The following is a 13,000-nucleotide window of genomic DNA, read 5'->3' on the forward strand; positions in this document are numbered from 1 at the left end:
TTTTTTCTTTTTTAAGTACAGTCCAAAGGTGTTTACTATGAGTGAAACAAGTCGAAGTGATAATACTGAAAAATTGTCTGTTCTGTCTCAGTGCAACACTTATTTAAAGGAATACTACACCGATTTGCATTTAGCTTTGTATTACTAGAATATGGGTAGAATTTTTTTAAAATTGTGCTTCCCACCCTCAGTTTCCTCTGAGTTGAGAAATATCTTCCTTCTTTTCTTTGTTACGTGCCTTTGTTAATGCAAATCGGTGAAGTATTCCTTTAAACTTTAGCAACAATATAAACTAATACAAACTAATTTCAAATCTGTTGTAGAGCTATGGGTTAAGGGTCATATGACAATATGAACTGATGGCAGTGAGGCTAATGTTTTTAGGACAGTAAAACAGACTGATGAGTTTTTCCTCCCATGAGTTGTTTAATCTTAAAACTACTCTGAATGTTCTAGTTTTCTTTGATATATTACATACATGATTAACCATGACACAGTTAGTTCTGGCTTTTGTCAGTACATATAAATATGTTCCACTTGAAGAGCTGATGTCATGAGCATTTCAAGACCTTTTAGCCCATTGTTTCTCATTACAACATCATATATTTGAAAAAAAAAAAAAGTTTTTTCCTCAGTGAAGTTTAAGTGCTTAAAACTTCACTGAGACAATTAACAAGTCGTCTTCATGCCAAGGAAACATTGAGAAAGAATTAGTTAAAAATACTGGTGATACCGCTCATTGACTCCCTGATGGCGCCACATCCATTACTGCAACTGTGATCAAACTCTCCTCTGGTCTCTCTCAGGTGAATATGCTCATCGGAATCGTCGTGTTTAATAAGCTCATGTCTCGAGACGGCATCTCAGACAAATCTAAAAAGCAGCGAGCTGGGTAAGTTCACTTTCAGAACCCTCTGCACCTCACACACACACACACAAAAATACACACATGTTATTCATCCTCAGGTTTTTGTGGAACCCACCTGCAATTGAGTTGCATCAGATCGGCACAAACACGGGGAGGCAACAATCTCATGACTACTAACTCAGACTGCTTTCAGTGGCCTCTGTGCACAGCCCTCCATGTACACCTGTGTCTCCAGTAAAGAAAAACAAATGGCAAAAGTACACGGACCAATTTAGCAGCAATCAGACAAGACACCTGTACTTTTCTCTCCGCAGTCTGTCACTGTCGTTTTCTACAGTTCTCATCCATTTCCCCCCAGTTTTATGTGACATGCATAAATGTGGATATGTAGCTCAGTGACAGATGGAAACCTTATTACATACAGCAAACGCTGACATTATGTAAATTAAACCTCGCTTAAACATGCACATGCTATGCACACAGCGCTCTTAAAGCTTCCACCTACAGTATTGCTTCAAAACAGTTGGCGGCTATGTTTGCTAATTCAAAGAAAGATCTCCCCGACACTCTCAGACAAATCCATGTGTTCATTTCCATACCTATTGATCCCATTGTTTCCCCCCTCGCTCTCCTTCACGCCTTCTCTGTCTCACATTAAATCCCACACTCCATGTCTGTCTTTTTTTCTTTTTTTGTTTTGGGCACAAATCGACATTTTGTGTGTAGCTGCAGGAGTTAAACCACAGACTGGCTCGCCGTGGCCTTGACTGGCTCTTGTGACCATGTGATGCAACGGAGATTAAACCTGCTAATGTGTGCGAACACACTTTTCGCACACACGCACAAGTGTGCCTTCCTCTCCGTAACAGGAAAAGACCTCCGTGTCATCCGAGTGTTTCTTGGAAGTGTGCGCTTACAGGGCAGCGCTGTTGCTCACAGCACTGGCTGTCATTAGTGTGTAATGTATTTCCTTATGGAGCCATGGGGATATGGTTGGTACTAAGGCAATGAGCTGTGATAACACACTAATGTAGCCGTTGTATGGCCCCATAATTCTCCCCTACAATATAGGCCTACAGTACATACACACACACACACTTTTTATGTCCTGAGTAGTCAATAGTGAGTACATAACCAAAGCTTCATTGTGCACTCACATGTGTAGATAAGCAACTCTCTCTCTCACTCTCACTCACTCACACACACACATGTGCATACTGAGGTGGTGCAATAAGATTCCGGCTGTATTTCCTGTCTGTGTCACTGTAATCTTTTAATCCACATGACTCTGCCGTATAACATTGAAATGTCCCGTCTCCATGTGCTCTCAACTTGCTCTGAATCAGCCTTTGTATTCCGACTGTTTTTCATTGCTGCTACCTTTTTATGATCTGGTTTTTAATTTGCCTGTCTTTCTTTTTCTCCCTCCCCGCTCTCCCCCCCCTTTTTTCTTTTCCCACTCCCTCTCTTTGTTGTCCACATTTTCTCTTGTTTATTTTTCCACTCTTCTTTTGTTTGTTTTTTAATCTTGGTTCTTCTGTAACTCCTGACACCTTTCCCATCCACCTGTTGTCACGACGGGAACTTGTGTTTCCACTTCCTCCCTCTCCTCCCCACATGGTTTTGTATATGTATTTGTGTGTGTGTGTGTGCGTGCGTGCGTGTGTGTGCGCACATATCCAAAAGTATCCCAGCGGATGCGCGTAGTCGACTGCTCCTGAAATGCTCCAAGTGTGGCGTGATCTCGAGCACAGCTATGTCCAGCTCGACTGCCAGCAGCGCCATGTTAGTCCATCTTCATTTTTCTATCTCCCTTCTCCTCTCTGTCCATCGCTGACTCTCCATCACTCTCTCCCCATCTCCCGCCATCTCCGTTCCCGTATCTCTGTGTAATACTCTCCATTATCCTCTCTCCATCTGCTTCCATCTTCTCTCTCCCACTTCATCTGTGTAATCTCTGGCTGTCTGTAACAATGCGGCATGACATTCAGACTTGCTTGGATAAAAAGAAAACAAAAAAAAAAAAAATGCCTGCACTTGAAGCTGCCACCATTTAATGAGAGCAAGTTAGATCCAAAGTGGATTCTGCTCGGGTCGTACAGAGCAAACCTGACCCAAGTCGAACTGTATTTGCAAATCTTCTTTACAGTTTGTTTTACCATGTTTGTATAGTGTGGTAGTGAAGAGGCTTAACATAGCCGGGCAGCATAATTCCCAGGAAAGCTTTGCTTTGTGTGATGCACACAAACATACACAGTTAAGTATCTACATTTCCAGTTCATGTAAATACAGTGGAGTAATATAAACATATAAAACACCTTCCAATGCTAGTTAAAAGTGTGTATTCTGTGGAAACATACATATATAACATAAGTCTTTCTGCTATGAGCTTTCTTTTTCTTAGGATTTTTGCTGTATTATGCATGGCTGTGGTTAGATGCCACATTTTTCTAAAAATATTTAGTGGCCATATAATTTCTGGAAAAAATAAAAAAATCCTCCACTTCAACATGTAGTGCCTTATGTGGAATGTTTGCGGGGTATTAAGTAGGAAAATTAAAGACAATCCCACAATTTCAGCCCTGCAGGCGTTCTTGTGCGCCCGCGTAACTCTGCCCTCGTGCCGATCTTTCATTATGGTCTATTGTTTATTTTGGAAAAGCAGACAAACAGAGTAGAACAAGCTCATATTTTGTTATCTGTGATGTCGTCTCTTCTGAAAACACGGGGCCGTTATTCGTGCTTCATATAATCACCGGTAATCTCGGATCTGCCTGGCAATTACTAAATAGGTATTATGTAATTATCCTTACAGTACACTCATTTAAAAAGCTAAGGAACTGTTTGTCTGTCTGTTTCCCGAACGCGCTCACCTCCGTTAAAAAAAAGAATGTGGAAAAACACAACAATTATGTGATTGATTTTCCTCCAAATTAAAAGCTCATCATGTGTACTATTCACATGTCATATTGGATTCCTCGTGTTACTGTGCTCCCATAATGTATAGGCAGTAGGACCAGCACAGCTTCGGCGCTATGGTTTTCTTTATTATCACTTGGCCGTGCACCTGAGCTGCGTAGCCACACAGATCTGTCCCTCTACCACGCTGCCAGTTATAAGACCTATGAATATGTGCTCAAACAGCATGAACATTTTAAATTGGTGTCTGACTCTTTAGTGTCACTGACACAGATGCACACACACACAAAAACTCCTCAGAAGCCCCCCCCCCCATGTCAGTACTTGTCAATGTCCTGTCATCTCTCAGTTCGCCAGCATGACACTTACTGTGCATCAACCATGTAATTGTGAGCAATTGTCAGTCTCGTAATGATCTACATGATTACACATCACCCTCCACTTCTCAGTTAGAATATTAAGTCTGAAACCTGAGTGTGACAATCAGCCAACTGCCAACCAGTGACTAGTGTGTGTGTGCGTGTAAGAGAGAGAGAGAGAGAGAGAGAGAGACTCTTACCATAGCTAGCCTGGTTTAAGACTGAACCCCTTGTCCCTTCTTTCCTCTCCTCTCCCCGTCCTTCTCGCTGTCTCCTTCTTTTTCTCTGACAGGGCCTCTCTTTGGAGCTCTTGTGTGGTTCTCCCTCTGTTAGCATTAACCTGGATGTCAGCCGTGCTGGCCATAACCGACCGGCGCTCCACGCTCTTCCAGGTGAGACGTCTCCCACGCGCACCTCTGTGATCCGTCATGAAAAAAAGCTGCATTAAGTCACATAGTCATATAGACAGAAGCATAGTGGTGGCACTCCGAGGTTTCTGGGGAGTTGGCATTTATGGATGCTCATTAATGTACCAGTGATGCATAATAAAGCATCGCTGTGTGTATTTGACGTGCATTCACTTGTTTATTTTGTTTATGATTCAGGATTAAAATTAAAAAAAAAAATCACCACTAAAAAATAGTGATGGTAATTTTAGGTTGCCAGTTGCACCTTCTGGAGAGAACAGCTACAATCAGATGTACTTAAATATAAATTCAATATTTGGTTGTCAGCTTTCCCATATAAACATTTGAAATGAATTTTACTTATTTGGCATCCTTTTTTTTTTTGGTCAATTTTAATATTCAGAAAAGTTAGCATTGCATCATTAAAGCTGCTTTTCTCTTTTTTGACTTTCACCTTGACATGATGTATGACGTGTGTATGGGAGCGCCGTTGTTTGTGAAGCGTTCTCGTCGTTGAAACAGACGCGCAGTAATAGATGTCCTTTGTCTCTTCAGGTCCTGTTTGCCGTCTTTGACTCCGTTCAAGGCTGCGTCATCATCACCGTCCACTGTGCGATGCGCCGAGAGGTGAGTCCAGCGTCTGGCCCTCTGTTAAGCAGACAGAGCTGAAATCATACATGTGTAATTCTGACCTCAAGAGCACTCACTCACTCACTCACTCAGGTGTTGACAGGTGTTCAGAAAATGTCACGTTTAGGTCGCAGATCATTTCTGAAGTCGCGGCAGATCACAAGCGGATCAGACTCTAGACGGATTAGCCCTGGAATTCGTGTCCTGCGTCGCGGTCGCTTCTTCGTCATAATACAGTATGATAGTGTGCCATTGTCCGTCTCATCCAAGGCTGCTTTAAGGAGCTTACAAAGATGCTGGATGGAATAAGATGATAAGTCCCCCAACTAATACCCCCCAAGTGTCTGTTTGCCACAGACTTTGCCGCACCCTTAGGAGTGCTGAAATTTGAACTCATTATGCACATACAGCACTGCACACATATATTAATGTCCCCGAGACACACATTTACACACACGCCGACACACACACACACACTAGGTTTACACCAGCTACATCAATGGATTTACAGTGACATCAGTTTTCCGTAACTGTAAATGTGTCTTCGGCTGCTGATACATGTACACTTGGCACTGCTGTGCCTACATCCAAGAGATCATTATGATATTGAATGCACTGCACTGTGTAAGTGAATTTTTAAAGGGCCGGGAATGCTTAGCTGCATTAAATCAATAACACAAAAGCAGCGGGGATCAGGGTACAGTAAATCCAGGAATTATTTATTGCAAATGTATGAAAATCCCCAGCGAGAGACTTTACTGAGCGTAAATCCTATGTCGCTGCAGAACAACGTTGGTGAGAGAGAGGTGGAAGGAAGGAGGGAGGGGGAAGCATTACAGTGCAAAACTAAGAGAAAGAAAGTGTGGTACTACATGAAGTACACTAAACATCCCGGCAAGCAAGGATGTCGAGCTCCTCTGTGGCTCCAACAGCATGTAAGGTGCAGCGGAGTATGAAAGGACTGCGGTGGCACAGCCAGCCCGCTGAGATCAGTCGAGGCGAGTTGAGTGAAGGAACAGGTGTGACGTCAGAGTTGTTGTGATTAGGAGGCAGCAGGAGGGAGAGGGAAAAACAACGGGGAGATGTGAAAAGCAGAGGCATATTGTGAGAGAGAGGGGGGGAAGAGTGTGTGTGAGGGAGAGACTTAAGTGAGGCATGTGGAAAGGGAAGAGTAATAACATGCAGAGATCTGTGGGAAAAAGGTACGTGATTCAAGAGAGAAGTAGGGGATGATCGTAGGGGAGGAGGAAATCGAGAGGAAGGTGGAGAGTCTCCTCACTTTGAAGTCAGAGCGAGCTGTATTGAGTGCCAATACACACACACGTAAACTCATGGTAAATGAGGAACAAATGCCAATGAATATGAGTGTAGACATAAAGGAAAGGAAAATGTGTAAAAGGAAACAATGGAAGCGATACGCCAGCCCATGCAGTATTAATCAGACACGGATGATTCTCCACTCCGCTCATTTGTAACACACAACCATCACAGTGGAAGGGAAAACGCTGTCAGCCGCTCTCCTTACACGAGCGCTCCTTCCACGCCGTGTGTGATTGTTATGGGATTTGACAGAAGCAGCATTGAGAAATGATGTTGCAAGTAACCAGTGTATCTGTAATACAGAGCGTGATAGGGGCGGGGGACGGGGGGGGAGAATCTCAGTCGCCAGTCCTTTTTGACATGGAGGAAGATTAAGAAAGACTATATGAAGCTGAAAAGGCTTCGAGGTCAGAACGTCTATATGCTGTGCTGTTGCTTTTAATTGGGACCATGTGCCACTGATCTCACAAAGCTCAAACGGGACACTTTGAAATGCCGCTGTGTGTTCTCTACTTTATATCGCTTTTACTGACGGTTATGTAAGCAAAGAAAGGGCTGAGCTCTATTTGAGCTGAGCTGATTTGTGAAGACTGCGGCGATCCAGCCACTGCAATTTTCACACATTGTCTCTGTTCGCTGAGCATCCGTAACGGCACAGATAGAAATGGAATATAAGAAGAACATATAAAATCCGGCATTTACCTCCTGTGTCCTTGTACGTTCTTTTTCTTTGAATTCCTCCTCACTCTCGTTACTTCAGGTGCAGGACGCAGTGCGCTGTCGGATGGGGGGGTGTAAAGACGACAGCGAAAACTCGCCAGACTCCTGCAAGAATGGACAGGTGCAGATCATGGTGAATAGTATTCCATTTCATCCCACATTGTGTTCGTCTCAGACTAACATTGCCCAGGTGGGAGAGTTCCATGGGTACAACTTGCTTTGAAACATGCATGGTTGCTTTCTTTTCTCTTCTGCTATTGCCATCCATAACACATATTCACTATTGTTTTTCTAATGTTGTATCTTTTTCTTTCCAAAACATGTTTTGACTGCATTTCCCATAGAAAATGTAGCTTGGAGACTGACTTCCTTAAGTGACACAACGTCATAAAAAGTTGTCAACTGATATTTCTGAAAAAGCATCGTGCTGACGGTCAACACTGACCCCGTGGACTTTATGCATGACCAGAAACAAACAACTTCCACTTTCAGATTTACTTTTGAAGTCCTTTGTCTTTATTGGAAGAGCATAGCAGTCCTCTAAGGTTATTGTACATGTTCCAAATGTGGTTAAGAGTTTGATAAATCACACAGACTTGAACTGCCCTGGCAGTGTCGGCGCAGTCACACCGCGACTCCGAGAGCGTGAGCGACTCTCACACAGCCCTCCTTTTATTTCTCCCTCAGACCTGTTTGCTGTAACGATTATGGCTTTCTGAAAGCCCCTCCGAGGTTTTCAAGATTAAACTTTGGAGCCATCATTCTGCACGGGGACCTCATTATGACACATTCCTGTCTCCGCTCTCATAACCGAGAGGAGCGCTGCGTTGGATCGGATTCGATTCAATTTTCACTTAAATGTATCATTATCGCACGGCTCTCAGTGTTGGCTAGTCGCCATGACGACTATTGTACTCGGAGAACAGTTCGTAAAACCTTGTTTGCTCCAGGTTTTTGGTTGAAATGTGGCGTTGCTTCGACGAAGACGAGCACATTATGCACAATTCTCTGGAGAACATTCATTGTGATAGATAATTCAGAGGTTGCCTTCAGGACGCATCGTCATCACCATTAATCTCCCGTATGATCTCCGCGCTCCCCCTCTACAGCACTGCTCTCGTGTCGTCCCTCCCATTCCAACTCCATGTCTTCCATTCGTTTCTTTTAAACCATCAGAAATGTCCAAGCGTGAGCTACTGTGGGCGACAGTGTGGTTCTCCACATTACGGCACAACCCTGTGCAGCTCGGCGTGCCACCCTCTGCCTCTCCCCCCGCCGTGCCAGCTGGCATGCCAGCCAGGCTGTTACCTCAGTCTGCCCCACAGCAACCACAACGCCGGGCTAGACCACAGCCACGCTGTCACCCACGCACTCCTGAACAATACCCACAGCCATGCTCATAACCACAACCACAACCACATCAGCAACCAACCAGTATGTCACCCACAAAAAACCCCGACATTAGTCATTCATGGTTAGTCGTGTGTTAGGAAAAAGGTGCACTCTGTAAAACAATATCCTGACACCTGAATTCTGAGAGACACAATAGAGGATCAATGCCACTGTCATATCTGTAACTAATGATCACGCTACAGTATATCTTGTCTGCGTATCCTGTACAAAAACTCATTTTTGAAAACCACCTGAACCAAAACAGACAATATTGTATCGAGTTCTGTGTTGCCTTTGTTTACACATTGCACCTTTAAATGTAAGTGTAATTACAGTGTGTGTAGATAGACGCCGCTGCTCGAAATGCTGCAAGGTAAGACAAAAAAGTGCTGCATATTACACCGGACCGCGTTCCCCCTTTTTTTAATCAAACTGTTCTTGTCGTTGATGTCTCACTACGCATAATTTGTGAACTCGTTCATGGAGCGCGTGATGGATTTGTTTAGTTCAATTTGGAATGGAGAGAGAGAGAGAGATTTCTTTCATATCCTCATTCATTCATTTAGACCCGTTTACGGTGCTCCCAGTGATTTGCGTATACTAAGAGCTCCTCCACTGCTCTGAGACCTTTACATATTCTGTCCTTCTCTCTCTCTCTCTCTCAGTTCTTCATTTCCCCCTTTCTCTTCCCACTGCCACTGTGGTGTGCCCAAACTGTCTAAAATCTGTAGTTTATTATCCAAACAAAGGCTTTTGTAAGTGAATCCCACCGAGGACCAGGAGGAAGCTCTGTGGTGAGAAGAGGGAGGACCGCGACTGAATAGCAATGAGCTTCACTTTCACTAAACTTTGGAAAAGTCTTGCGCGGTGGCCGTTTAAGATGCTGCCACGCTGCATTTGTGAAGTAAAACCTAGATCAAATTATAAAATAAACGTGTTTGTTTGTGCACTTGCTCATAATCTACATAAAATCGGTGTTGTGTGAATGTTTGTGGTGTGAATACGTTGAAAAGTATTGCTATATTATCTGTGAATAGCAAAGTTTATAGTAGCTTGGATATTGTGTAGATCTCAAAGTGTGTATCTGTGGATCTGCTGCTATGAAGTCATGCACATCGGAGCTTCTTTGCCCTCATGTATACAGTTTACTCTTTATCCTCTGTTCTTGCAGCTAGAAAGATGTGTTAACTGGTGTGACTAAAAAGAAAAGAAAAAAAGAGACATATTGTTTTGTTCTCATGCATAGTTGGCATTTCTAATTGACTGTCACCATGGCAACAGATCCCAGTCCTCTTTTGTAGTCACATTAGAGCATCAGAGTCATTGAATACAGCATAACCATTTGAGATCCAGTCATTCATCTGGCTGCCTGATCCAATACTGCTGCTACTGCCATGCTAATATAATGTATTTAACACATTGTATTTCCTCTCTTCCTGTCCCGCCTCCCTTCCCCCAGACGGATTTTGAGAAGGATGTGGACTTGGCATGTCAAACAGGTGAGCAATCCCTTCCACTTGATTTCTCTTTCCCCCCTCTCTCCCATTTGTCTTCCTTTTCTTTCTTTCTTTCTTTGTTTTAACTTAATTTGTCCAGCACAGGGTTAGCATTGCAGATTATGCAACGGGAAGGTTGTTCCACTCTTTATTTTACTGCCGTGCATGCCGACGCAATGACATCTCGGTACAGTTGTGCGCAAATTATTATGCCTTATCAATCACACCGACGCTGCCCAGTAAGTGTTCGTTCAGCGAGCATATGTTCCGACGAGGCTGTGTTTAATTGTGCATGATAATAACACTCCTCAGTGTGTCCAAACCTGAATCGCTGGCTGTCGATGAAAGGTGTTGTTAAAATGTGAACAGAAAATAGTTTATGTTGTGCTTTAAGGTATTAACACACCATCACTTCCCCCCCGCTCCACCCTTGCAGAGAGAGGACACCCATGTAAGTTGAGCACCTAAATGACCTACATCACACTGCCTGGTCGTTTCCTAAGCCTTTTTAGTAGTCCCTATAGATGAATCCGGGTTGTTGCTGGAACTCAAGAACCAGTTCTTGACTTCAAACTCAAACCCACTGCATAAAACAACTGTCGGATTGGTCTATAGGGGATTTTATGGCCCTCAACTGTTGGATGCAGATGAGAACTACACCGCTCTGTCCTGTCCTTTCACGTCCCCAACACAGAAGGGACGCAGACATCTAGCTTCAGTCTCTGATCTGAATGTGTAGCATGACGTATGACAGCATCCACTCAGTCTACAGGAGAACAGTCTGTGTATCCCAGGCTTGGTCTAGAATTGGATTTATGGAGTGTGGTGTAAATAATGATTCCCCGTCTGGTGACAGAAACAGCATGATATCGAGCATGAATACCCAGATGGTTCAGTGTGCGTGTGTGATTGTGATAACAGATAATAGATAATAGTTGTGATCAAGCATTGTGTCTCATTAGCATGTCAAACTGTGTCATTTTCAGTAGCTTTTCAAGCAATCTTTTTTATTATTGTTGTTATTAGTATTATTATTATCATTCTGAACATGTAAGTATTTTCTGTATAAATAAATAAACTCAGAAATGCACACACACATTGTAGCACATAAACACAGACTCTCACTGATATGTGAGTAATAAGCTGGTGAGCGAGATATGGGACAGTACTCGGTCGGCAGCGAGGGGAATTTGGCTCCATTTCATTTGAGTCGCACAGCAGTTTGCAGTGTGAGGCTCTTTCTTTTTTTTCCCGGCTAATAAAAATCCTGGCTCACCAGCAAATCTTCAAGATGGGGCATCGACTTAAGGTCACAGTGTCAGAGACAAAACTCATATTAGTTACACTGAGCCATATAAGCCCAAAAAACTTTCCATGTGGTCTCACAGCTCCATTAACAGTCTTTAATATTGGAATAATTCCTGCCACATGTGTGTTTCGCTGATGCTGCTTTGTCACCTGCCTGCTGTTCGGCATTTATTGTATAAATTCATCACCATTTTTGATAATCATTCCTTTCACTTTATTCATTCTGCCCCATCTTTCGCCTCTGTTTACTCGTTCCCTTCTCACCAACCACCACGACACCTGCCGCTTCCCTGTTTCCTCTCCCTGCCTCTGTGGCTTCCCTTCTCTCCACGTGTATCTTCCTCCAGTCATTTTCAAGGAAGTCAACACTTGTAACCCGGCCACCATCACCGGGACCCTTTCCCGCATCTCGCTGGACGATGAGGACGATCCCAAGCTGGCAGCTCATCAGGAGGGGGGAGTTGGAGTAAATTTCAGCTCCCTCCCCGGGAATATTCCCCCTCCTAATCTCATTGTACAGGTACACAACTGACGTTTATACTGGCTGAGAAATGGTAGAGTCATTATAGAGCTCCGAGGGGGGGAAATGCAAGATCAGTGATGATTTTATTGTCACTTTTCCACTGTTTTGGTTTTTTTTTGTTTTCCCCAAAGGTGCCGCCACTAGGAGGCCTCAATGAGCTGAGTGAGACGCCTCTAAAGAAGGAGGTGAATGTGGATCAGCAGAGACAGCAGGGGCAGCAGCGCAGTGGTGCTCCAATCTATCTGTGCACGGAGAGCAGCCTGGGCTGGGCACGCCCCCCTGCTTCCTCCAACAATTCCCAGGACGGAAGTGCTGGGAGTGGAGGCAGTGGAGGAGGAGAGGGAGACTACATGGTCTTACCTCGCAGGACAGTCAGTCTCAAGCCCCCAGCACCCACCTCCCAAGGAGGCCTGGGCCTAGGGTGTGAGGACAAGCCTCTCAACATCACAGTTGAAGATCCTCCCTTCCCACCGCCTCCCTCCCCTATGACCCTCCACCCGGCTGAGAGCGAGGCCTACCCAGTGGACTTTGTGCCGTCCGGTGTGGGCAACATTAACATTGCCATGAACCTCAACCGCTCATACGGTACTGTCAAAACCATGCCCCATGGGCATGGCCACATTATGCCTCAGGGTGGTTTTGTACACTCCCACAGCGGACACATGCACAACCACGGGCATTCACTGCAGGTGAAGCCGAGTCAGAGGCCATCAGTCAGACAGATTCTGACGGGGGGAAGTACAGCGGAGAAAACCAGGACCCTGCCGCGTAACCTGGGCAGCACCAACACCAACACCAGCCTCTCAGCAGGATCCCTGGAGGTGGGTGAGAGGTTGAGGGCTGAGGGAAGAAAAAGTTCCCAACGTCACTGACGCTTCGTCCACTTTTCACACAACCTTATGGGTTTAGGTGCTGGGTGTAGTGGTGTTGTAGTAGATGCAGGGTCGGACTGATGAATAGAAGAACACTACAGAAATATTCTGAATAAAACCAAGTTCATTTGTCGCAAACGCACATTTATAAAAAAAAAAAAAACTCTCTTTTGACCTTGAGAAAAA

General features: G+C 44.3%; 1 protein-coding gene across 8 annotated transcripts in view; it reads left to right on the forward strand.

The window, feature by feature from the left end:
- LOC122786316 (adhesion G protein-coupled receptor B2-like) overlaps nucleotides 1-13,000 on the forward strand; it is a 38,208-nt gene that overhangs the window by 6,798 nt on the left and 18,410 nt on the right. For 7 of the 8 annotated variants that reach the window (XM_044052527.1, XM_044052530.1, XM_044052528.1 and 4 more), the window contains exons 6-13: nucleotides 807-892; nucleotides 2,555-2,653; nucleotides 4,439-4,538; nucleotides 5,109-5,180; nucleotides 7,264-7,356; nucleotides 10,075-10,114; nucleotides 11,767-11,939; nucleotides 12,074-12,763. In XM_044052527.1, coding sequence (XP_043908462.1) covers nucleotides 807-892; nucleotides 2,555-2,653; nucleotides 4,439-4,538; nucleotides 5,109-5,180; nucleotides 7,264-7,356; nucleotides 10,075-10,114; nucleotides 11,767-11,939; nucleotides 12,074-12,763 — 1,353 coding nt within the window. The remainder of the gene's footprint in view (nucleotides 1-806; nucleotides 893-2,554; nucleotides 2,654-4,438; nucleotides 4,539-5,108; nucleotides 5,181-7,263; nucleotides 7,357-10,074; nucleotides 10,115-11,766; nucleotides 11,940-12,073; nucleotides 12,764-13,000) is intronic. The other variant, XM_044052529.1, reaches the window with a different exon arrangement.

This window comes from Solea senegalensis, linkage group LG20 (assembly GCF_019176455.1).
Source record: "Solea senegalensis isolate Sse05_10M linkage group LG20, IFAPA_SoseM_1, whole genome shotgun sequence".
In the NCBI taxonomy this organism is placed as follows: Eukaryota; Metazoa; Chordata; class Actinopteri; order Pleuronectiformes; family Soleidae; genus Solea; species Solea senegalensis.